Here is a 26,323-nt window from a genome sequence, read left to right on the forward strand (position 1 = left end):
GAATGTATGATGCTAATGCTGTATTAAAATGATGTGATCTGCCTGGCTAATGCATGGCTATAGTGTACAAAAGTGAGACTGCAACAGGAATGCTCACATTTGTTTATTTAAATTATTTCTGTGCTACTATTCACCAAAGTTCCATTGTGTGTTATAACAATTAAGATAAAAGAAACAATAATAAAATAACCAAAAACAGTGTAGCAAATAAAATAAAATACAACAGAGCAGCAGTTAGTTCCAACTAAAGCAATAAAAATTGTGTGCATAAGGTAGTGTGGAGGTTGTTTGAGTTTCCCTAGGGAGGGAGCTCAATTAGTATTGAAGCTCTAATAGAAAAGTCCTTTTCCCGTTGGAGGCTAATATTGCCCCTGCCCAAGATGGAAACTGGATCAAAGTTTCATCAGCAGATCATAGGCGTTGGGACAGTAGAGAGGGAGTTAAGAAATATTCAACCACACACTGGTTTCTTTAGTCAGCTCCTCCTTGAGAGTGAAATGTCAATGCCAAACTCTCTAAACAGCCAGCATGCACTAGTACATTACTTGTGAAGAATACTATATTGGCCTCAATCCAGGGAACTCATTTAGAAGTTCTCCATGGGTTTCTGTATGCCCAGAAGAGATTGCAGCCTCTCATGCATGCATCACACATCCTGCTACTTTGCTGACCAGATTTTGAAACCACATTAAGGGGCTGTTTGCACAGCCCATTTTGGGTTATTTAAACCCCGGTGAGGGTGTGGTACATGCAGGGCATGTTTGGCTCCCCTTTTGAATATGCAGTCTCCCACTTGGGGCTTGTCGTGTCATGTAAGCCCAGCAATGGGTTAAACAACTGTCAGATAACCATTCTCACCAGATTTGCATGACACGACAACCTGTGAACGGGGCCTGCATATGCTTTCTGGGTGTTGCAACTCACCCTAATCCAGTCTCAAAAGTAGTTGGTCACTCGGTTTGAGGGGCTGCTGACTGACAGAAGGGGAAGAAACATGCAAAAGTGTGTTGTGTGACTCTCTGGGTTGTGATACTGACAAATAACTACACAACTTGAATCAATCCAGTAATTGATTACAGGAGACAGCTTCCTGATATATATATAACCTTCTTTATTGCTAGTTGATTCAGATGATTTCTGCCTTTTCAAATCTGTGCGAAATTTAACTTGCTTTTTTCTTTCTTTATATGTGCCACAGTTGCATGCCTTATAATCTTGTGGCATGTAGCTTTTCACATACATGAATTTCCATTGACTGATTCACATTCAAAAGGTGTGGAAAACGCAAATACAACAACAAAATAACTGAATATTGGCAATCTTTTACTGTGCGCCCTTCTTTGCTCCACTAAGATAATAACTACTTCAGGATCAGTTTGCCAGGATAACCCTGCCAAAGAAACCTGTCTTGGGCTCAGCACTCTTTATTTATTTATTTATTTATTACATTTTTATACCGCCCAATGGCCAAAGCTCTCTTAATATTGTGAGTGTTCACCACCAGGAATCAGAGCACCAAACACATTCATCCTACTTTGATCAGTACTGTATAAGAGCATATATGCCATATGTGAGGCATATTTGTCCACAGACTTGGTTTTCAAAAAATGTTTGAAAACCAAGTAGTGATGACTGTAAAATTATTAATAATTATTTTCTTAATCCCTCTTCCATATCTTTCAAATATATCTTTTAATGTTGTTATCCTTCATTATGGATGCTCACTAGGACAAAACTAGACAGCTTTTACAGTAATAAAATGATGCATGTGTTTAATTATGGCCTTCCATATAAGATAGCTATTAATAAATAGTAATGAGTTAAGGACAAATAAATAGTCAGAAAATAAATCAAATCTATAATTGCATTATACAATTAAATATATTAAAAAGAAAATGAAAATCTCACACAGTTTGCTTTTCCACCCAATATTGGGTATTATTTGTGGGGTTTGTGGTTTTGTTTTTGTTTTTTCTACATTAGCCAACGTTCTGTTTTGTTTTGTTCCTAAGGCACATAGCAGAGCTGATTTTCTACATGGAAGAGCTCAGAGCACATGTACGAAAATATGGCCCAGTTATGCAAAGATATTATGTGCAATACCTATCAGGCTTTGATGCAGTTGTCTTAAATGAACTTGTGCAGGTGAGTGGTAAGGATTTTGCCACAAAAGTTATACCTAGGTACATATGCTGGACCAAGTGCTGACATGTTGTTTTTTCAATTTAGTGAGAAAATCCTAAATTAAAAGCCTTGTAATTTCCTAAAAAAAAAATTCAGTAGGATATGGCTTCATATTAGGCCATCCCAAGATTAAAACAGGATATGCCAGTTACAAAGCAACTTTGAGGATTGTCTATTTTGTCCAGAGACTGGGCAAGGACGAACATAGCGCACTCCGTCACTAAAATACGACACCGACATTATATTTTCAGCCCCCACTAGATGGGGCTCAAGTTTTGTACTTCACCGAAAATCCACATAGATTTTCAACATTTAAATTGTACCTAGTAGTAATTTTGCAGGGTTAAAACTTCATATATTTGAAAATATCCTTTTTGTTAAATAGAATAACATGAAGTTAAAAGGTATTATATAGAAACGAGGATGTGTGAAGACAAAAATGCTGGAGTACGTGAACCACCAGTGTCTCGTCTCTCTCTCTCCCCCTTTTAATTGTATACGTCATGACAGTTGATTATGGTATCTGACTTGGAAGAGTCCTTGAAGGCCTATATGTTAGTATATTTAATTTTCCTGTCTTCAGAAATAACTTTTCAGCTGTGTATTATATAACATTCATTATGTTTATTATTTAATGTGCTGCATTCTTGTACTGGAAATACAATGAAAACATAAACAACATAAACTTGGTGTATTTAGTGATGCTACCATGGCAACCATGAAATATTACTAAGCCTTTTCTCAGCTATTTGTCAGAAGAGCAATTTCCGTATTTTAATTGTCCAAGAGGAAACCCGTGAAATTTTATGGGCAGATTTTCTCCCCCCCCCTCCCCGAAGCAAGTTCTCCAGGTACATCTGCCCTCCTTTTCATACACATCACTCAGCCCTCTTTCATACAAAAACCATATGCATTACACTAGTGCATATACATAATTAAGGTCACCCACTATTCACCCCCCTCCCCATCACACACAAACATCATGCTGAGGTGGCAGATGGTCTGGCATGGCAGCTTCCTAATAGGCTGCTGTCAGGCACATATACGTTGGTGTTTCTCCACTTTATTTGTTATTTAATTTTGTAGTCAACAAAGATTACTGCTACAATATGGCATTTAATTTCGTGGTATTTAACTTTTAGAATCTTTCGGTGTGTCCTGAAGATGAGTCCATCATTATGTCCTCTTTCGTAAACACTATGACTTCCTTAAGTGTGAAACAAGGTAAGTGTTTGTGTGTGTGTGCGTGTAAAAGCTATGTTTAGTTTTTGCAATAGTCAATTTAGAAGTTGTATGGTTTAGAGTAGTCCTTTAATCCCTATTCCCCATTAGAAACTTCTCATTTTCTTCTGCCCCACTTCCAACCAACCTGAACTCAGGTTCATGAGGACATGTATGCACATACACACATTGTTTAATTTTCTGTGACTATCCTTGACAATGGGTTACACACATTGAAGTATCCTTGCATAATCACATTGTTTTTCGGCATGTGATTTTACTACCACTAAAGTGACTGCTAAAGACTGTCAATCTTCCTTAACTTGAACAAGATGAGCCTGTATTTTAAAGTCAGCTCTCAAAGCATATATTCCATTTCCTCTGTCCTTGCTGGAATCTGTCCCCTCTCCTTACTTTGTGCTGCCCAGTATAGGTGAGTGAGAGCCTGGCACAGTTGTTTTTCCTCACCAGACTTTTCAGGAAGTATCCATAGAGAGCGATAATGTTTCAGGATGAAAGTCCAAGTATAAAACTCAAGTTTTCTTTTTTTAAAAGTGGCAAAATGTTTAGCTGAAGTTTTCTCCATTTTTTGCTTTCTACTGTAAGTACAGAGGTAAGGCTGAGCAAACGCTGAGCAAAATTACTCGTATAGTGTGTTAAGTATAGTGTGTTAAGAAACGGGTGATTGTTTTCATGGCTAAGAGTGTGTTACATTTTTGGTGTTTCATTTTCCTCCATCATGCAGTTGAAGATGGGGAGGTATTTGACTTCAGAGGAATGAGGCTTGATTGGTTTAGATTACAGGTAAGAATTACCTTTGTGTACTCCTAATTGCAACGTTTTCCTCTGCTACAGAGTATATCAATTTTCATTCAAAGTGATTGAAAGTAATTAAATGTTTAATTTCACATTTTGAAATGCAAGTGTTTTCTGAATAAGCATTCAAACCAACTGCTTGCTATGATGATTTAAGCTGCAATCTTGTGAAAACTTACCTTGGAGTAAATCCTTCTCAGTAAATATGCATAGAACTGCACTGCATAACGTACTGACTTGTAATTAAATTAAAGCCTTTATACAACCTAAGAGATCAATTCAGAACTGTCATACAGCCTACATGAACTTCTGTATAATATCCACTAGAAATAAGGGCTGTGCAAATTATCCTGTTGATAGACAGGATAGCATCTCCTGGATCCTAGTGCCTTTGGTTTGCTGGCTCTCAGGTCTATTACGCTTAATAGAGAGGAGAAAAGGAGCGGTACAAGTGCAGAATACTTAGGCGCAAGGTTCATGCACATTTCAGCTTAAGCCAAGACATCCAAATTGGACTGAAGTGTCATTTTATAATGCTTAAGCTCAAATGTCAATTTCCCCCCCATCATCATTGGTTCTGTTCTTTTTCTATCATAGAAAAGCAGTCTTTATATGTTTGACAGATAGACTTGAGGTTTTAACATGTATGCATTACACTCAGATTTCATTTTAAACCAGGTTATTTTTAAAATCCATTTAAAAGAGATCCCATTTTTATCCTCCTCGTTCTGTTGGTGGCTGAGTATATAGTAAACTTTCCTTAGGTTCTTAGATTTTGACACGGTAATAAGACAAGCTGCCACTCCCAGATGGAAACATTCTTCCAGACTGAGAGGTAGAGGGCTGAGGGGCTGTTGCTATCTCTGCAGTCTGTCTGAGCCATTTAACTCCTACTTACCCTTCACCTTCATTCTCTTTAAAAAAAGAAAAAGTGGATAACTGGAAGAGTGTAATATTGGTGGAAAGGGAAATATATGTTTTTGACTTGCATTCTTAGCCATTAAAAAAAAAAATTTTTAATTACAGGAGGACCCCAGTTACCCATTTGTAAGGATCAGGTCCTAAAGTTCTGTTTCTCGCCATGAGGGAGGAGGCTTCCACATTTTTCATTCTTTTTAAACAAAAAATGGAATGTAGAGTGGGGCTTGGCGTTTGATAAGAAACAGGACTTGAGCTGACTGGGCTACCCCTTGCTTAGTTCACTCACCCTGTTATATACAAAGCTGTATTCCCTTCAGACAGAAAATAAGTCTACAGTTTTGTGAGAGCTGGCTAAGGTATTACCTTGGTGTATTCTGAGAGCCAAACCCCAAGTCAGTACAGGGCCTTTTGGGGCGATTGGCGTGCGCAAAAAATATGTGAAGCTTAAAGGCCGTGCACTCAAAATTATCTGACAACTTTTGACTCCATTGTGCAGTTTGGAGTATTGTATATGTTCTAAATTTTTGGAGTAGCCATATTAGAAATCTGAACTTCAAACAGTTGCATATTCTCTCACTGTATTATCTCACTCACTTCACAGGCACTGTTGATATACCAAAAGTATGTTTATTTTGTAGCATGATTTGGGACTCAAATTCTCAGAGTTCTGCTTAAAAAGCACATTCTAGAATGCCCATAACAAATTCTGAAGTAAGCAGTGGATGTTCTAGCCAGGCAAGCTTATCTTGTCATACCTTTTAAAACAAATGAAAAAAAAACCTGAACTTTACTTGAGGTTGTATCCAGTTGGGAGTTTGAAATTAGTTTTATTTCAGGAATAGCAATAGAAATGGTAGGACTGATCTAAGACAAGGGTGTATGTATTATAACTAGGCCCAAATAAATTAATGTAACATCTCCAATAAAGTAGGAGAAAGTCTGTTTATAGGCTGACCAGACAGAAAATTGAAAATATGTTCTGTAGCAAGCTGCTACTACTACAGTACTACTATAGTCTGAACAATGGGAAACTGAAAAGAAAAGAAAAAAAGGATGAATGTGTGTTCACTAAAGCAGGCATTGTGGATAAATATGAGAGAGGATTTTTACAACTAGTGGACTGGATCCAGACTCTAATGTTTAGAGTAAGCTTGTTATGAGTAAATTTAGTCTCATTTATTTCAATGGGTCTGCTGTAAAGAACTTAAATCTGTATTCAACCATTATTATTTTTTACCTTATGAAGTAAAATGGCTAGAGTCCCCAAAGTACTTTAGCAACTTAATCTGAATTACAAACTTTTTCATGGGATAAACATGGCCATTGTTTAAAACAGGGAGCACAGGATAACATCAAAGTTTCAGGAAGTGCGAAATAAAGTGATAAGGGGTAGAAGTCTGTAATAACAGAGCTGTACAGCCAAATCAGAGTTGAGAAGGTTATGCCCTGTTCTTCAGCATTTTATTACACATACTCAAAGAGAACCTTTGTAGAAAGGTCACATTGTCAGACACTAAGCCAGTGGTTTTTCTTGGAAGTTGTTTTTGAGATAATGTAAAAGGCCTGGTTTTCCTCAGTTGTTCAAAGACGTTGTAAAGGCAAACAGTGTTGGAAAAACATGTTATTCCTTTTATGTAATGCTAGATTTAGGGGTTTTTTCCCCTTCCAAAAATAAAACAAAATATGCTTAACTCTATTTTTTCATTTGGTCCCAGGAAATATTTGGGTAACTGGGGTTTTTGAACAGTCTCTTTTTCAACTAACAGCTGCAACAGTAGCAAAATAACATGGTATTACTATGTCCTGTTATAGCTTTGATCCCTGTAGGTTTCCACTCTGAAAATATTTAAACAAGAGCAAGAAATCTTTGATAAAGAATATAAACAGTTTTCCATAAATACCAATTAGACTCTCAAATATAAGTAGTACAGGGAAAAAAAGGGTCTTACTTAGTTAAACAAGTGAACTCTTTTTTGTTAAGCTATACATTTTTAAAAGTTATATTTTCAGTAATGCATTCATCAAGTCTAAAGTGTGGAGGAATAGAAACTCTGAATTTATTTTATAAAGCTCACTTGCCCCAAGTAAATTTAAGCAAAAATATGGTAGAAAGGTTTGGCTTCTGTTTTCAACCACGTTTTGGTTTGTTTTCAACTATTTTTATTAAACTCATGCTTGAATAGTGACAGATTTTTACATAAGACTTAAGACTTTGGCTGGGACCCTAGTATTGTCAATTACTACCCTTTTTTATATATATATCCACAGGCCTATACCAGTGTGTCTAAGGCTTCGCTTAGTCTTGCAGACCACAGAGAACTTGGAAAAATGATGAACACAATTATTTTTCACACAAAAATGGTAGATTCTTTGGTGGAGATGTTGGTGGAAACATCTGACCTTTCTATATTTTGGTATGTCATTTAATTTGGTTCCAAAGCTTCCTTGTGTGTTGTTTTTGTTTTATTTTATAATAAAGAAGAGCCAATGTAGTCAGTTGGAAATGGTCTTCTATTTGGACAAATGTTTTAAATCTCGAGGGCCTCTTCTGCAACACTAGCAAAATAACATGGTCCGTAAATAGGAGAATTATAATGACCCTGCCCCAGGATTTCTGTGAAGACAAAATGCAAATTGTGAAATGCTGTGCATGCTATAAAATGCTATAAAATTACTATTATTGGATTGCAATCCTATACCTACCTGGGAGTAATCCCCATAGAAGAATGGGACTTATATCCCATTCACGCTACATGCTACCTCCATTAATATATGCCCACTTGACTGATTTTATTAGACTATAGCAAATGTGGTGGGAGAATTTATCAATATGTTCCTGTTCTCCTTACGTCAGTTACTCCCACCCTGCTTACATCCAAACTTAGTCTATTGTTACACCCTTTATTTGGGGCCTCTTTTAAAGATGGCTCAGAAGCTTCAGCTATTGCAGCATGCACCTTCCTGGATACTTCTTGGGAATAAGCATTCAGAGCATTACATCAGCTATACTGGCTGAGCCCAATTTGAAACATTAGTATTGACTTTAAAGCTCTAAATGGTTCAGGGCCAGGTTATTTGAAAGACTACCTGCCTGGGCCTTTAGATTCGCAGTAGTGACCCTGCTGGCAGACGTGCCAATAGGTTAAATTGGGCTGGCAGGATCACGAGATGGTTCCTCTTCACTCGTGACCTCTCAACTCTGGAACCTCCCTCCCTTGGAAGATATGTGGCTCGGTTTTCTTTTAGGTGGCACTAAAGTCTTCTTAAAATTTCAGGTTGCCTTTTGGGCAGATTTAATTTATTTTTGCGCTTGTTTTGATCGTTTTTAGAATAATTTATGATATTGTGATTGTTTTGCACTCCTCTTTTAGTCTTTAGGGTTTTTAAATTTTAAATAATTTTTGCTTTAATTTTTTGTTTAAATTGTTTAAAACTGCATACTGTTAGCCACTTCGTGACAACTTGAGCTCATGACAGCTTACATTACTTGGAAACTGGCAGGAGAAAATGAATTTTATTTGAAGTATAAAATAAAATAAATTTTTCTCCTGCCAATTCCTTCGTATAATGTAAGGTGTCATAAGCTCAAGCCTTTTGTACAAGTACAAACGTTTGCTCATTCATTTTTGATTATTGTGTGGCTAGTAGATAAAATCGACTGCATTTTAAATTCACTAACTATATTAGTTGCATATAATATAGTATGTATTGATTATTTTATCTGAGTAGAATGAAAACTTAAACCTTTCTTTTAAAACAGTTTTTACAGCCGTGCTTTCGAGAAGATGTTTCAGCAATGTTTGGAACTGCCTTCTCAGTCCAGATACTCAATTGCATTCCCACTGCTTTGCACACACTTTATGAGCTGCACCCATGAGCTGTGCCCAGAAGAGGTAATTTTGTAACATAAAGTAATGTTTGCACCGGTAGAAGAAAAAGCTGAGTGATTTTATTGTTTTTCTATGTGGAGCTCGAGGTAGAATAGACAATGACTAGCTTTGTCAGCTACAGTGAATGCTTGTAACATAGCTGAAATGTAATTGTCTCTATTACAGTATGGACTTTTGTGTTTGAAGAAATACAAATTGAGAGAGTACACTAATTACACTATATATGCGAGCATGCGCATACCCATCCACCCACGCACACACACACCCATCTTAAGGCAGCTCAAAAACAATATTTAAATCAGTCAGTCAGTTAAAATATGACCAACCAACGTAGAAAAACAAAGGGCAAAAACTTTACTGCGGAAACTGGTTGCTCCTGCAGGCAGGAGTGAGAGGTATTTTTTGTCCATCCCAAAGACTTTCTGAAAAAGCCACTGTTTGGTGACTTGCTGAAAAGCAAGTAGCGAGGTAAACAGACAGGTCACCTTGACCTGCAACCCCCGAGGCCCTGTCATGTGTACTCACCCACCTTGTTTCACGTGGTGCGCAACGCTCATAAGAACGTAAGAGAAGCCCTGCTGGATCAGACCAAGGCTTCATTTAGTCCACCAGTCTGTTTACACAGTGGCCAACCAGCTTCCTGGGACATCAAGCAGGACATGAGTGCAATAGCAACCTCCTGCTCATATTCCCCAGTAACTAGTAAATATAGGCATACTGCTCTTGGTTATGGAGATAGTCATGATGCTATAGACTATTAGCCTTTGATAGCCTTATCTTGCATTAATTTGTCTAAATCCCCTTTTAAAGCCATCCAAACTGGAGGCCATCACTACTACATCTTGTGATAGTGAATTCCATAGAGTAACTATGCATTGTGTGAAGAAGTCTTTCCTTTATTTGTCCTGAATCTCTTCCCTCGTCCCCCAGTTTCTAGTATTATGAGAGAGGGGGGAAAGGTCTCCCTATCTACTATCTCTGACCATGCATAATTTTGGACACTACCATGTCACCCCTTACATGTCTTTTTTCTAAGCTAAACAGGCCCAGACTGTTATGTTTACTCAGGACATAATTCTTTAACTAAGCTGACTGAAAGTCAAATGTGTGTTATGTTATATGGCAGCTTTTCTGCAATATGTTTGATCTTTACATTGAATACGGAAGCAAATTGGGAGGAACAGATTATTTAAATGTAGATTCTATCAAAAATAAAGACACAGCATAAGCTCAGAATTAACTACCTTTTCATTCACTTTGTTACACTATAACTTATGCACAGAAAGGAAACAAAAAGTGTGGTGTTGCAAATGGGTATAATATGCTTCTCCAAAGGTAGCTTGGTATGTATTGTTGGGATGGGTAGATTATATGTGTTTGTTGAAACAGAATGGCTTGGATCCAGTTTTGTATAGAGCGGAACTGTGCAAACTGGATCCCATCACTGACCCTGTGTGCAATAGATGCTTTTCTTCAGTGCTGAATTGTACAAAGGATAAGGCACTCCCTTGCTGAGGGAGTTAGTACAAACAATGTTTTTTAAAAGCACATTTTTTTGGATCTTCAGTTCAGTCTGATTATGAGACTTGATTTATTGGCTGTTCCATTGTTCTCTGTTTAAATAGATTCAGTATAAATACATAAATGGATTCAGTATAAATACATTTCATTATTGATCTCTTAATATTATAATCCCTCTGGTAACAATGTTTGTATATTTACATTCATAGAGGCATCACATTGGTGACCGTAGCCTCTCCCTGTGTAACATGTTTTTGGACGAAATGGCTAAGCAGGCTCGGAATCTTATCACAGACATTTGCACAGAGCAGTGTACTCTAAGTGACCAGGTGAGAATTTAATTTTCATCTTGATGCCCTGTGTTGTAACTAAACTTCATCACTGAAATAATTCCATATTCTTCTTCTGTTTACCCTGCTTCAGCTTCCTGTCCTGCTCTTGTTTTCCTGGTGTCTATTTTTAGATTGCAAACCCTATGTGGGTAGCGGGTCTGTTTGTAATATTAACCATAAATAAGGCATCTCCTGTTCTTCTCGTTAACTGGAATGTATCGTAACTGCATTGGAATCACTTCTAGACCTTAAGTTCCAGCTAGTTAGTATAGCAGTTGGTATAGCTAGCATAGAATAGTTTTGCAAGTATGTAAAATCTGAAAGGTTTCCTAAACCTTTGAAATGGAAAATGAGGCTTGCAATAAAGAAAACTTCAGTCTTTTAAATGAGATTAGTTTTCGTTAACCATAACTCTGTTTTTAAACTAACTTTGTTTTGTTTTGTTTTGTTTTAAAAGTTGCTTCCAAAGCATTGTGCCAAAACAATCAGTCAAGCAGTCAATAAAAAGTCAAAAAAGCAGACAGGTAAAAAAGGAGAACCAGAAAGAGAAAAACCAGGAGTAGAAAGTATGAGAAAAAACAGGCTGGTGGTGACCAAGTGAGTAATTTTTAAATCATTAATCCTTACTTATGCATATCATTCTTACCCTCACTATCTTTTACATAAGTATTGAATTTCACTTAACAGACATTTTACCTCTGGAATCAATTTAATTGCAGTTAAAGACTTAAAAAAAAAGTTTGTACATAGGCGTTTATGGAAATGAATTGAACATATACCACGACAAACATAATTTCCTGTACTGTAGTCTTTCACTGCTTTCCCATTCAACATGTTGGGTGAGATATATTCCTGATGCCATTGTTCTCAGTTTAGGCAAAGGCAGTAGATCCTGGATGTCGAAACTCAGGGCTACAGGCCAAATCCAGCTTGCCTGGGTTCCCAGTCCAGCCCTCCAGTGTATTTCAGATTGCCACGCCTGCTTCTTCCAGAGTACCAATCATTTGCAGATTTCCCAGCTTCTGTACAGTTTTTGCCCACTCTAAACAAGTTTGTAATGCCTTTCCTAAGGCTTTAATTACTACCAGTAAGAAGCTAAAATGTGCTGGTATATTTCCTCCCACCTTTTTTACTTTTGCCCTGCTTGCCACTGGAATGCAGGCTCTGAGAGCTTCTTCAAAATAGAATTTGGCCTTCAGCTGAAAGAGGTTCCACCCCTGTTCTATATGGTTGTGTTTATATACCCTTATATTTAATGAGGGGGGTGTTGCACTTGGTTGGGTTGGGGCTGTAACACTTCTGTGCTTGATTCTGTGACTTAAATATTTGTATACATTTTTCTCTCCTTAAGTCTGGACAAACTGCACACGGCACTTTCTGAGCTCTGCTTCTCAATCAATTATGTTCCAAACATGATTGTTTGGGAACACACCTTTACCCCAAGGGAGTACTTAACGTCTCACCTGGAAATCCGCTTTACCAAGTAAGACTGATTTGCAAATTTAGATGTATACATTTAACCATGGTGCACAATTCTGCTTTTCTGAAATATTAATTAGGATGTCCTATAAAGGAATGTGAAGTAAGCTTTTAAAAAGCAACTATTTTGGCAGAACTTCGGCCTGTAAAACAACTACATTGGGCCCATTCAGATGACACTGTTAACTCCGCTGATTAAATGTTTCTGGTTAAGCAGGGGGTTTACGGTGTTGCGCCTGCTGTGTAACTCCTGGCCACTGAAGGGGTGGGAGATCAATAATCATGAACGTTGAACCGCATTTGAGCTGGAGAACACTGGAATCGCTAGCTTCAAGGGCAGCGTTATACAAGTAATGGCTGCTGACTGTAGAGATGGAACTAAAATGGCAGCTGCAACTGGCAACTCTCTTAGCACAAGGACTGCTGGGATACGGGGTGGAGTTGCTCATCTAACAGGTTTGTGGTTAGCAGGCTCATAAGGAAGGATACAGTCTTTCAGATAACCTGGAGTGATGTGTATTTTAGGTACATATCACTACAGTGCAGTGACATAGATGATTTACATAAATTTCAGTTGGAATTGTACTAAACCTCCACAGTCTCTCTGTGTTGTATGGCTATTAGCAATCTATAACAGGGCCTATTCTGGCATTTCCTTTGGGACATGGGAAACGCTTCAGTGGCTGCATTCATAGGTTTCAATAATCCAGAATTCAGCTTTATTGTGAACAAGCCAGCTTACTGGTGCACAGTGCTCAATCACTCCTATTTGGCTTCTCTTGCAAATGGCAGCACTGGTTAAAAACACCACAGACCTTCCATCCATGGTTTGTTTATCATGACATATGAACCAGGAACTCTGGCTTGTCTCTGTTCAGATAAGTTAAAGTCAGTAACCTATGGAAAGTCCACAGTTTGTTTAGCCACACCTACTTGCAGTAGTATCCAAGCAGGAATTTTATACTGCTAAAGTAATGTCAAGACCATATCAAGAAGTGCCATGTTGGACCCAAAGCTAATGATGTTAGCAAAATAGTACAGGAAGAAGTTAAGCTGCAGCAGTTCCCATATTGAAAAGATATTCTCAGACTTTAAAAAGAAACACTGTGCAATCCAAGTCTAAAAACAGCAATTGTTAACCCCAAGGAGCAGAGGTGTTTGATTCTGAAAGAACAGGCCATTCTTCCATTAAAAATATGATTGGTTTTATAAACCATATAAACATGTATTTGCTATTTATATCTAGAATATTTCTCACTGTGGGTGGATTGGTTGTTTCTGTGCCACTTTTATTTTCGTTATGCGACAGTTTCTGATACAAGTTTCTAAAAGCATGTGTGTGTCAGAAGCAAGTTTGTAAAGCATAACTATTTAAGTTCTTTCACCATTGAGTTTTATTTACTAGAACTTAATAAAAATTCAGATTTAAACTTTATTCTTGTCCAATAATAACCAAATAATTAATCTTGAACTGACAATTCCAATTTTATTTTGCTCCGACTTCCAACCAGCATAATGGGTGCCCATATGTATTGCTTTCACCTGTTTATTTTAAAAGTACCAAGATTTAAGGGATCAGTTCCATTTTATAAATAGTAAAATGGTGCATACATGATTCAAATTATGTACATGGAAAGTTGGTGACTGAGAGATGGTATGCTTTGCTGCTTAGTATGTGGCAGCTTGCAGTATGAGTTTGAACTGGCCCAGCCATTATCTGTTATAATAAGCAAGTAATAGACTCTTACATTTCAAGGAATTGAGATCACATCTTTACACAGCTATCACTGGGAGCTGCATTAGCTCACATTTTTAATTCAGCTTTTTTTTTTAAAGACTGTGAACCTTTCCTTTTTACTGGGATTAATAGATGGAAATAGCTTGATGTAAGATTTTCTGGATTACTCCCCAAATTTTTGGGTACTGGGGGCATGGGGAAACCTGCTCTCTGTTTTGGAATTTTCAGCTTTCTAACATTTGGCTACATTGTGCTTCCACCAGTGCCCATATGTCAAAGTGGGTGGTACCAAGAAAGTTCAGGATGAATATTAGTTGCAGATGTCTCAGATCTGCTGGCCAGTAGATATCTAGTGCAAATTTGGCCCAAATGGTCAGTCACACTAGATGCCATGAGTGCAGCTAGACAGTTCACATGCTATAAATAATTTTGTGGTATCCAAGCTTAAAAACTACTTTTCTTCCGGCAGGCCTACCCAGATGAATTTTAAACCTAAGAATTTTAAAATGTCCTGATTGTTATTTTAATATTGTATCAGTTCTATATGCTCTTTTAATTGATTTATATTGCATTGTTGTACTTAATGTAGTTCTCTGTCTCGATCCAAAGGGAGAGGTGGGTGGTGGTATTATTATTATTATTATTATTATTATTATTATTGTTATTATTATCTCTTTCTCGCTCATGGTGGTGTTTTTCTAGACGGACATGACGGGCATTGCCAAGTCATGCTGTCTTTTACAGATTCAGGAATTTCCTGACAATTGAGCATGTTGTTGTTGTTACTATATCCAAGCTTAGTTTGATGACCAAGCTTTCTGTTCTTACAATTTTGCATTGGTATTAGTGAGGAAATGGAAGAATTGCTTTACTTCACGAGAGTGCTAAATTTTCCTTTCTTTTCAAAGGTCAATTGTTGGGATGACTATGTATAATCAAGCAACACAAGAGATTGCAAAACCTTCAGAGTTGTTAACAAGTGTAAGAGCCTACATGACAGTACTCCAGTCAATAGAGAATTATGTACAGATTGATATCACAAGAGTGTTCAATAATGTTCTACTTCAGCAAACCCAGCATTTAGATAGTCATGGGGAGCCAACCATTACCAGTCTGTACACAAATTGGTAAGAATCTGAGTTGCATTTTAAGTCTCTAGTCTTTTTGTTTTTGTGAGATATAAGCTTCTATATGATTTTTTTGGGGTGGGGGAGCATGCTATGGTGGAAGAGAAATTGACGAATTACAGCAGGTAAAATGAATTAACCCCTGCTTCTGTGTGCATCTAGACATTTAGTTTCATATGTTAGGAGCACTGAATTGCATATCATTTGAATGCCGTATGTCAAAAAGCATAGTGTTTTAGTTTCTAATCAAATGTGGGGGAAAATGAATTGAAGATTTGTTTAAATTGAAATTATTTGATTTTCTGGGGAAACATTGAGGACACTGCAATGCTTAATATATGTGAGCTGATGTGACTTTATGTTGATTTTCAAGAGCAAAATTCAGTGCTCAAAACTAATGTGATAAGAAAAATTAACGGTGAAGGATGTTACAGTCTACTATGAAGATAATTTTGATTTTGTTAAGGTATCTGGAAACCTTGCTAAGGCAAGTCAGTAATGGCCATATAGCCTATTTCCCAGCAATGAAGGCATTTGTGAACCTGCCTACTGAAAATGAACTGACATTTAATGCAGAAGAATATTCAGACATATCAGGTAAGCTTTCCATAGTTTGAACCAATTTTTTTAAAAAGTAATTTAAGAAACTTTCCTGTATGGAAGAGTTATAGGTAGCACATTGGAAAGTCAGATGTAAAAGCTATAAAGTTGGATCCAGAAATAGACAAGCAGAACTCTGGTCACATAATAGGGCTTACTAGGTACCTCCCCTGCGCTCATCTCTGGATTGAAATGTCAGTCTGATAGTCACATAATCATGCCACCTTTTGCAACACTCTGGGCTTCTTTTGAAAGCTTTGTAAAACTTTTCTGTTCAGGCTGATTTGATGGTTACTGGGGTTCACACATTTTGGCTTGGCTTAATAGCTAGGCATTAATATAGAAGACTTAGGAGAAAGGCCTGGTCTTTTATCTCACTGGTCTTTGGAGAACGTAACCAATACCAAGTGTCTCCCTGGCTGCTTCTGACCTCCCCAATACCTAGTGTGAATTAAGACCATACACGGTGGTGTAACGGTTGTGTCTTGCTCTTGGCATAATAAAAGAACTTGAAGGAAGGTGATCTGCAGAGGAGGCTTCTTGACCTCTGGTAGCTGAGGCTAAACTAGTTAAGGGTGAGCGGAATCTTATGTATGCATTTTCATCTGTTTACAATTTATACTATAATAAATAGTTCTATTACAAACTCCATCCTGAGCCTTTGAAATAGGACACATTGTAAACTTAAATATGTGAAATCATGTATTTTAAATGTGATTTTAATATTTATGTGCTTAGGGAGATTTTACTATATTAAGCAGTAGAGAAGTATCACAAATAAACACTAAGCCCTTGCTTTCACATTCATTAAGTTACAACAGTATAATTTGTTTATGTAAGAATGAATATAATTTCTCTTCCTTAGAAATGAGGGCTCTGTCAGAACTCCTTGGTCCATATGGCATGAAGTTCTTGAGTGAAAGTCTTATGTGGCACATTTCCTCACAGGTTGCTGAACTAAAGGTAACTTCCATTGTTCCTCTGTGGTTGTTGCTTTTATAATTAAAACAGAATTTGCATTGTGTCAGAATTTTTGACTACATTTGCTTTGGACAGCAAACATTCGTAGCATATTCCAAGCAGCTTTTCCATTTCTCTTTGTATGCTAAAGTCTTTTGTCTCGTGGCATTGGTTGGGGTAGCTATTTAAGCAACACATGTCCAAACGCAGGGACGCAGAAGTATTTGGATCTACTCATATATAACCTGTTTGAAAGTACATGAGCTTCAACCTAACGGGCACATATCCCATTCCTTTTCTGTTCTATTCCTTGCTGTCCTGGTACAATTCTTCAGTCATTTCTTGTTCCTATATGCTTCTTCCTAAAAAGATCAGCTCTATTTTGGGTGTGTGAATTAGCTTGTTTTTGCTTCTGCTAAAAGAGAGTATCAGGAAACTAGGAGGGTGTGTGTAGCTCTAGTCAGCCCCTAATCTTTTCTCAGGGACAATACTTTGAACTGAGCAAAAGCTGAAGAGCCAGTCGGAGTAGCTCTTCCCACTGACACAGCCATATTCAGGCAATGGGTTCTAATGCCCTTTTCTCAGTATGAACAGTAACAGGGCCTGCTCCCCCTTCATGTGCCTCAGCTGTTGACTCCCATGCACAACAACAGTTAAATCGCTGGTTCTGTTCACATGGGGAAAAACAGGGAATAAAGGTACCCTTCAGATGTTTCGGACTTCATCAGCCCCAACAAGTATGGTCAATGATCAGGTTGGGGAAGGCTGGATTAAAGAATTCCAATGAGCTGACAGGAGGGAGTCCAAAACTCGACTAAAGAGTGGCAAGTCATGACATATAGTGGAAACTGCCCCACTCCCATGCAGTTTTCATTGCACATTGTGCAAAGAAAATTCAATTTGAAGTACTCATTCCACTTATTCTGTTCAAGCTTAGTGGGACGACTAGAGTAATAACAGCTTTGTGGAACAGAGAGCCTTTATTACTGCACTGCAAACTTTCTGTTTGGTGTATACGTAGTATAACCATATAGTTATTCTGGTCAGATAGTGGGAACATCTGGATTTCATGAGCTCTGTTTCCTGCTTGCCACACTGAAATGTCCTAAAGCATGCACTTATTACTATACTCAGATCTATGCCTGACCTGAGATCTTGCTTCGTCTTAGAAACTTGTGGTAGAGAACGTTGAAGTGCTAACGCAAATGAGGACCAGTTTTGATAAACCCGATCAGATGGCAGCTCTCTTCAAAAGATTGTCATGTAAGTATTTATTTATTTTGTGATTTGAATCAGTCTACAAGCAAATGCTTATAGACAAACAATAATAAATAAACAGTTAATGCACACATCAACAATACAACCAAAACCCTTTTTTAACCAGTATTACCCTTGTTTAACCCTTGCATAACCCATGAACTGGGAAGGGATGCATATTCAAAATGGTGGGCTGCCGTGTTGTGCAAACAGGGCCAGTATGTGACTTACTGAGGTGTTCTTTAGGGCAAGTTGTCTCACACACACACCTGATTCTTGTAATACTTAGCTAGTAAGAAAAGTTGGACTTGTTTGGTGGATAAAATATGTTGACTTACCCAGTGTGTACTGCCGGCTGCTTAACAGTAGAACCAAAACACTATTATCTGTTCAAAATGAGAGCCAGTGTGGTGTAGTGGTTAGACCATTGGACTGGAAGTCAAGAGATCTGGATTCTAGGCCCCACTCGGCCATGGAAGTTCACGGGGTGACTTTGGGCCAGTCATAGAAAGACCGTATTCTCCCTTATGAGCCTGCCTGTGCTTTAAGATCTTCTGGAGAAGCCCTTCTTTCAGTCCCACCATCTTCACAGGTGCGCTTGGTGGGAACATGGCAGAGGGCCTTCTCGATGGCTGCTCCAGTGCTTTGGAACTCTCTTCCCGGGGAAGCTAGGCTGGCTCCCTCCTTGATGGGCTTTCGGAAGCAGGCTAAAACTTGTTTGTTCCAACAGGCCTTTGGAGAATAATTTGGTCCTCCATTTATGTTAATGACATAATTTTGTTGTGTATTTTAAACGTTTTTGGGGTTTTTTTACATTTCTTTTCCTAGGTTTTACAATGTATGTTATAAACTTTGTAAGACCGTCTTGAGACCCATATTGGGCAAAAGGTGAGATACGGTAATAATAATAATAGACTCAGCCCAACCTTCCTCATAGGGTTGATGTGTGGACAAAATGAAGATGCGGAGGATTATGTACACTGCCTTGGGTTCCTTGAAGGAAAAAAAGTGGGATATAAATGCAATAAATATATAATGAGCATGGCACACACTTGGTACTAAGTTGTGTTTTTCTGACTAATAATTGGCTAGGTATGAAGCTGATTACTTGCATTGTGTCACTTTGATTTGTCTGTGACAAACATGTCCCATTACAGAATCTGTCTTGTCATACTTAATTCACTGTTCAGAATATTTTTCAAAAATATTGACACTAAATGTTAATACATTTCAAAGTATGGGAATTAGTTCTGGTTCACGGGCATCTTCAATTATCCCCCCAGCTGTTGACAGTGTTTTGAAGAGGATGACCATTATTGGTGTTATCTTGTCTTTCCGATCACTGGCCCAAGAAGCACTAAGAGATGTAAGTACTGCATTTGGCAATCTAGTTTTTGTGTTAAACTTTGATGTGCCTCTAATTGTTACAGGCATTAAAAATTATGTGTGATTAAGTGATTAAATGCTAATAATTAACTCTGTTTGAACCAAGTAAAGATGTTGAATATACTTACTAAGAGAATCAAGCCTTCAGTTCTATACAATGATGCTTTAAAGAAGGTCGAGGATTTATCACAGTTCTGCCACTTTGCGGCTCTGAAATTAGTTAACATACATAAATTGAGGGTGAGGTGGGATGAATAAATCCAGTGAAGTCATACAGTCTAAAGAGATATAGTAACTGAAGGCAATTATTTTGTTGCATGTTCCTTTGTCTTAGGTCTTATCCTATCACATTCCTTTCCTTGTAAGTTCAATTGAAGACTTTAAGGATCACATTCCAAGAGAGACTGATATGAAGGTAATAATTTGCTTGTGAGAGTAATTGATTATTTAATTCCAACTAAAAATGTGTACTGGGCCAAACATATGTAGGATTGGACACCTACTTTAGCTAGATATGACACTTGTTTATGTTCATGTAAAACTCATTATAATCCTATAAAATTAAAATAGTATCATACTTCTGAGACCAGTCTTGATCACGGTATCCCTGCTTTGCAAAATGTGTTGAGATTCGCTAGTTTATGTTAAGAGTTTGTCATAAAATAAATGACAGTATTTCATGAGGAGAAATTCTAACGTGTTTCTAATTATTTAATTTTGAGGATGATTAGCATTCACTCTCTAAAATTATAACCTTCTAATTTGAGATCCTTTGGTAGTGGGACATCTAGAATCACGTCTCTGTTGATGTGGCATGGCAACTTTAATTTGCTGCATTGCATGCCTTGGCTTAACTGGAGTTTCTGTTTGTGCAGTGTGAGAGCTAGTTGGAATTTCAAAATGTTGTTGTTGAATATACTTTCAGAGAGTATACAAATTTTTGGCAGAGGGATGTGTGAAAGAGATTAGTCAGCTCACAGAAGTGCTGGTTGAGTTTTTCATTATAGTCTAGATGTTAATTCTGCCACCAAAGGTTCTTCTGTGCTTCCATATCCCTGTTGAATGTAAATAATTACATGAATTTACAACTTATAAATCTGGGGAGGGGGGGATCATATAATTCTGTTGGCGTTCTTCACTCTGCAGTAACTTTCTGTTTCTCAGGTTGCAATGAATGTATACGAGCTCTCATCAGCTGCAGGACTGCCTTGTGAGATAGATCCTGCCCTGGTTGTAGCTCTTTCTTCTCAAAAATCAGGTAAGGTGCTATATGGTGTAGTGGCTAAGGTGTTGGACTGGGAGTCCGGAGATCTGGGTTCTAGTCCCCACTCAGCCATGGAAGCCCACTGGGTGACTTTGGGCCAGTCACAGACTCTCAGCCCAACCTACCTCACAGGGTTGTTGTTGTGAGGATAAAGTGGAGAGGAGGAGGATTATGTATGCCACCTTTGGTTCCTTGGAGGAAAAACGGTGAGATATAAATGAAATAAATAATATAATATAATATACATCTTGTACATGTTGAGTGTACTCTGATGCTTACTCTTTCTGTCACCCACATTGTGAACTAAGTAGCAACATTTTCTGATTTCATTTCCTTTATTTGACATACATGGAATTTGTGGGTTTCTTTTGAAAGATTGGGGAACGATATCATTTTCTCCTTTGTTAGCAATATTATTTTTGAATCAAATACAGTTAGAAATAATTGCAATGGTGCTGCTTTTGCTCCCCCCTTTTAGCAGAATAATGTACAATGTAATGTGGTTTCATTTGTGCCAAGTACTTATGAACAGTGCCAGGGTTTCTAGTTCTCAGGATTATGCATAGTTATTAGCTTCATCATGCACTCTGGTTAAGAAGCATTATGTACTTTCTCTTTTCCCATTCTAGTCCTTATTATAAGCTTTCAAATTGGTGACATTAAAAAATAATAACAGCATGACAACCCCCACTTTTTGGGGGGGAAGCTTCCTTACATGAAAGAGCAGCAGTTGTACAGATGTATGTATGAAATTTCCATCTAAATCTCTGCACATAATTTAACTTGAATGTAAAGTTGAGGGTTCTTCAGCGCAGAATATGGCAAAATAATTAAATTTGTATTTGACTGAGTGTATGCAGCCCTGGTCCCTCTGTCGATTTTCTTGATACAAATGTTTCTCAGCGTTGTCACATGAAAACGAATGAAAATGGTTGTGTGCTCAATATAACTCCACCTAACAGGATCTCACATGTGCCACCAGAAATGTGAAGTGCTGGTATGGAAACTCTCTACCTGGTCCTCCACTTTAGTAGGAGGAAGTAAACCTTCTGCAATTCCAGAAGGTATTTTGGCATTAGGCGACGTTAAATATAGGTGTCAGATATTTGAATAGTTGTTAACGGAATACTTTTCTAGGAACTATTTGAATCCTTTTGGTTTGTAAGTTACGTATTCCGTCCCTAAGTGTGTTTTGGGGTATGTGACTAAGATACATCATTACTCTATAAAGTTTAGCTGTTGTGGAAAAGTATTGGTTATCCCAAAACTTGCAACAAATCTAACAAGTGATATTGAACAATGTACCTTGATAGTTTTAACCGAATAACAGCAGAACATGACTCAGTGGATCAAACATTAATAATCATGTGGATGCATGCCATTATTTCATTCATCCCTACCATAAGATGACCTCAGTCGAGTTCTGAATTGATTTATTTTTATACCAACTATCTTCATAATTTTTATTTTCATGAAGCTATACAATTAAGTATAAATTTTGGTGTTTCTACTTAACAAGAACTTTCTATTCTGGACCCCACTCAGTTACAAATTATCTCTTTAAATCTATATTTATTTTCAGAAAACATTAGTCCAGAAGAAGAATATAAAATTGCCTGCCTTCTGATGGTCTTTGTGGCTGTCTCCTTACCAACTTTGGCCAGTAATGTGATGTCTCAGTACAGTCCTGCCATTGAAGGTAATATTCAGACAAATTAAACTGGTGTGAAGATTTGTTCTTGGGGGGAAATTCTATTAAATCTTCATCTGGAATATTTATTTGCTTTCATTTTATGGTATTGGTGTTTGTTCCTTCTTGGTGTTGAATAGTAAGTCAATTTTATATCTTATAATGGTTGCTTTGAAAGAGGAAATGAATATCTTTCGCCTCAGCCATACTTGGGTTCTAGGGATCCTTACCAAGAATGTATTCTACCCTGTTGCACCTAAATGGCCTATTGATTAGGAAATGAGAAGAGGCATTTATAGAGAAACCCCCCAATGCTGAGTACTATCCGGAAGTAATATTGAAACTAGTTCCCATTCTGGATGTTTGCGTTAAGTTTATTCTTATTTCTAGGCTAGTATATATAGGATGTCCTCCATATTTTAATACTGACAGTATTCTTCTGACACAACAGGAATCAAGTGCTTTTTTAAAAAAAAAAAACCACCCCCTGGAACTGATAAATTAGGAAGAAAGTCAGAACTCAGTCTTTGAAAAAGATTTCGGAATGAATGTGGTTCAAATACTATGTTTTACTGCATCAAAATATGTCAATATCTTTCTGTCTTCTTTACTAAATGGAGAGTATCAAGGCCTCATAGCATATTTGAAAGTTAATCCCTTTGTAAATGTTACCCTGCTAACTATGAGTGAAGCTAAATTAATAACCGAAATACGTTTTTCTTTAGGACACTGCAACAATATCCATTGCCTGGCCAAAGCAATCAACCAGATTGCTGCTGCTTTATTTACCATTCACAAGGGAAGCATTGAAGACCGTCTCAAAGAATTTTTGGCTGTATGTACAATTTTTATTTTGGACTAACCTGCTTCAGAAATCAGTAAAGAATATGAGTAAATATTGTACACACTTGTGAACTATAGTTTCTACATTTCATTCATTGTCTTGCAATATAATTGGTCTGTTCTAATACTCAAATGAAACTCTGTGCAATTAGTCTATCCTATTCAGTTCATTATTGTGGAATGCTCTACATTCAAAACCCCATTGCTTTCCCTGATATTGCAGATGTTAGTTTTTCTTAACATAGATTGTATCTTATGTCAGGAATTGCAGTGTCACTGAAGGAAACTGTTATTTAAAGTTGCAGCTTAAAAATAGTAGAAAACTTACTGGCTGTTTGTCCTTGGGTATTTTTTAGCTTGCATCCTCTAGTCTCCTGAAAATTGGTCAGGAGACCGACAAAACCACTACAAGGAACAGAGAATCCGTTTACTTACTCCTAGACATGGTAAGCTGTCACCCTAATTGTTGTTCCTAAAAGCTCTTCATGGGTAAACAAAAAGGTTTTGATAAGCGCTCTGGCGTGGAATTGATCAAATAATGGAAATAGTGAGTTGGATCCAGACTTAGTCATGCTCAGAACCACTAAAATCAATGGTGCTTAAATTAGGCATGATTAGCCCAATTGATGGTCTACTCTACGTATGACTAAGTCTGGTTCCAACCCACTATTTAGTATCATAGCAAAACAATGACTTAAAAGACCTGAAACTTTTGAAATCTCTCTACTCTTTTGGGTTTCTTTATCTGCCCCACCTTATCCTTTCCCCTTTATCACCAGTTGTCACTGCTTTGCTTTCTCTCCTCCTTTAAGGATTGCACCAAATATTCCATTATTGTTGGAAGCTCATTTGAAGTATTTATGCACTGAATGTACGATGATAGAAAATGCTGTTGGGAAGAATGTGGTGCTATGATTTATTTATTTTTGAGCTCCTTTCGGAAAATGGAATCGCATTAGTAGCTGAATTTCATCAGCATCGTGAGTTCTGTTTCTATGTCAGGTTTCTGATTTGATTTTTCTGTCATCTTAGATTGTGCAGGAGTCTCCATTCCTGACCATGGATCTTCTGGAGTCCTGTTTTCCTTATGTCTTGCTACGAAATGCGTACCATGCTGTGTACAAACAAAGTGTCACATCCTCTGCCTGAATATCTACTTAACTGGGGACAAATTAAGCACGCATCTATGTTGCCTCAGTTTTATTTGTAAACTGTGGAGCTGTTTTATTTTATGGCCTGGCAAAGAGTTTTGTGGATTATAAACTTTTTCCCAATGCGGTTGTATTTCTGACCAGTGGTTTCTTAATATGGTTGTACTACAATATAAGCTTGGCTGATTTTAGGTTGCACATTTGCTGAAATTATTCTTTTTATTTTAGAATCTCAATTATGTTTAAAAAGAGAAACACTACAACTATGTTTTTTTCCATATCCAATCATGCAGGAAATCATAATGGCTTGTTTATCTCCATGAAGAACTCTATTTAGTGATTATTTTAGTGTTCCTAGTTTTCATCTGTGTGTAAATTATTTCATATAGGGAGAGTTACAATCTGTACCTATTGCTCTTATTGGAAACAAAACTTGGATGTGCATTTCTGTGAACTACAACATTTTTACTTTCTTTTTTGAAACACTCATGCAAATTAATGATTCTGATGCTATCTAATATTAAAATGTTATAGGACTGCTCATCCTTAAACAATCTTCTCCATACAATCTTAAACAACAGCAAGTGGTTTTGTTTGTATAAAGCCTACATAGTGGAATTTTTTAAAGACTAATTTCCATGATGCCCCATTGGCATTAACACTACATTGTACCCTGCTGTATAATAAACATTCTAATGCATTTATCAAATGTTGATAAAATGTTATCCCTCTAACCACTTTTTATATGTTTTAAATTTTTGAAATTCAAGTGTACCTTCCATTACATACAATAAACACTACACTGTATTACTTGCTAGTGACTTTTCGGCTTTGTGCTAAGTTAACTATTGAAAATTCAGTATTCTAGCATCAGGGAACTTATCAGTTTGGTGTTTATTTCAGTAGTAGTCAAGTCCCTTAAGCCATTCACATTCAGGATATTTTTAGAGCCTCCTACCCACAGTACATGATGAAATAAAACCAATTTATGTCGCTTTTTCCATACTTCAAAGAATCTAAGCACTTTTCAAGACTATTTGCATATGTGGTTACCATGATGGTCAAAGAAACATAAAGGTGGAAAAAGTTAATAGATAAAACTCTTGAAATAATCCTTGTTGTACTTATTTAACAAAGTGACCAGGTTCACACAATCAAAACAAGCCACTGTGGCTTAAACAAGCCATGATGGTTTGTTATGAGTTACAGTGCATGCTGCACACAATATGTGTAACTGCTTGCATGGACTGTTGTAGGGTTATTTGAGGGTTAGGGTTCCTGCCATATTCTTTCTCTTACCATTCTACCTCTTTTCAACTTTGGTTGCATGCTTTTCAGTTGCTTTCCTGCATGTGGGACACAAATAGTTAGGCAGTCTAGACAGAAAACTTATCCTGATATTTCACTACAAGTTGGCACATCCTAGCTTAGATTCCATTGTACTCTATTTTCTAATCCTGTTTCTATACACAGGTGTTGCAACAACTGTTACCCTCCCGTATTGTTTTTCCTCTGATCATTAGTGAATTCTTACTTTTTTGCTGGTTTATGTTGTTCCAAAGCCACAAGGTATACTTTGTGAGGCTGTTCTCTTTCTATTACAGACAGTACATTCTGGTGTAAGTCTAAGAGCGATTTCATGAAAAACCTGTAGAACCTCAGGCTGGGGGTGGGGATCTGGCTCTCTGGGGACCACTAGAAGGCCCCGCCCACTTTGCCCAATTGCTGATGGTTTCCTGGCTTTAGTGCAGTTTCTCCCCTCCCCCCATTCTGAAAGGTTAAGATACGTCTCCTAAGGCCACTGGCGGTAAGAAATTTGTTTTGGTATTTTGGCCGCCCGCACCACTGGAAAGTAGCCCCCGAGCATTGAATTTAGCTCTTGGGCTTGAAAGATTCTACACCCTGTTCTAGACCTTTCAACACAAATGCAAATCCTGTATAAG

The 26,323-nt window shown here is 37.4% G+C and overlaps 1 protein-coding gene across 4 annotated transcripts in view; it reads left to right on the forward strand.

Annotated features, from left to right (window-relative positions):
* NCKAP1 (NCK associated protein 1) overlaps positions 1-25,190 on the forward strand; it is a 60,599-nt gene extending 35,409 nt beyond the window's left edge. For all 4 annotated transcript variants that reach the window (XM_063116289.1, XM_063116290.1, XM_063116291.1 and 1 more), the window contains 19 exons: positions 2,013-2,145; positions 3,327-3,408; positions 4,151-4,209; positions 7,411-7,556; positions 8,903-9,035; positions 10,763-10,882; positions 11,343-11,482; positions 12,237-12,368; positions 15,011-15,229; positions 15,696-15,826; positions 16,695-16,792; positions 17,959-18,052; positions 19,330-19,412; positions 19,767-19,847; positions 20,597-20,690; positions 22,279-22,395; positions 23,112-23,221; positions 23,586-23,675; positions 24,262-25,190. In XM_063116289.1, coding sequence (XP_062972359.1) covers positions 2,013-2,145; positions 3,327-3,408; positions 4,151-4,209; positions 7,411-7,556; positions 8,903-9,035; positions 10,763-10,882; positions 11,343-11,482; positions 12,237-12,368; positions 15,011-15,229; positions 15,696-15,826; positions 16,695-16,792; positions 17,959-18,052; positions 19,330-19,412; positions 19,767-19,847; positions 20,597-20,690; positions 22,279-22,395; positions 23,112-23,221; positions 23,586-23,675; positions 24,262-24,378 — 2,179 coding nt within the window. In that variant the 3' untranslated portion in view covers positions 24,379-25,190. The remainder of the gene's footprint in view (positions 1-2,012; positions 2,146-3,326; positions 3,409-4,150; positions 4,210-7,410; positions 7,557-8,902; positions 9,036-10,762; positions 10,883-11,342; positions 11,483-12,236; positions 12,369-15,010; positions 15,230-15,695; positions 15,827-16,694; positions 16,793-17,958; positions 18,053-19,329; positions 19,413-19,766; positions 19,848-20,596; positions 20,691-22,278; positions 22,396-23,111; positions 23,222-23,585; positions 23,676-24,261) is intronic.
* Positions 25,191-26,323: the final 1,133 nt, after the last annotated feature.

The sequence above is a fragment of the Elgaria multicarinata genome, chromosome 2 (assembly GCF_023053635.1).
Source record: "Elgaria multicarinata webbii isolate HBS135686 ecotype San Diego chromosome 2, rElgMul1.1.pri, whole genome shotgun sequence".
Taxonomy (NCBI): Eukaryota; Metazoa; Chordata; class Lepidosauria; order Squamata; family Anguidae; genus Elgaria; species Elgaria multicarinata.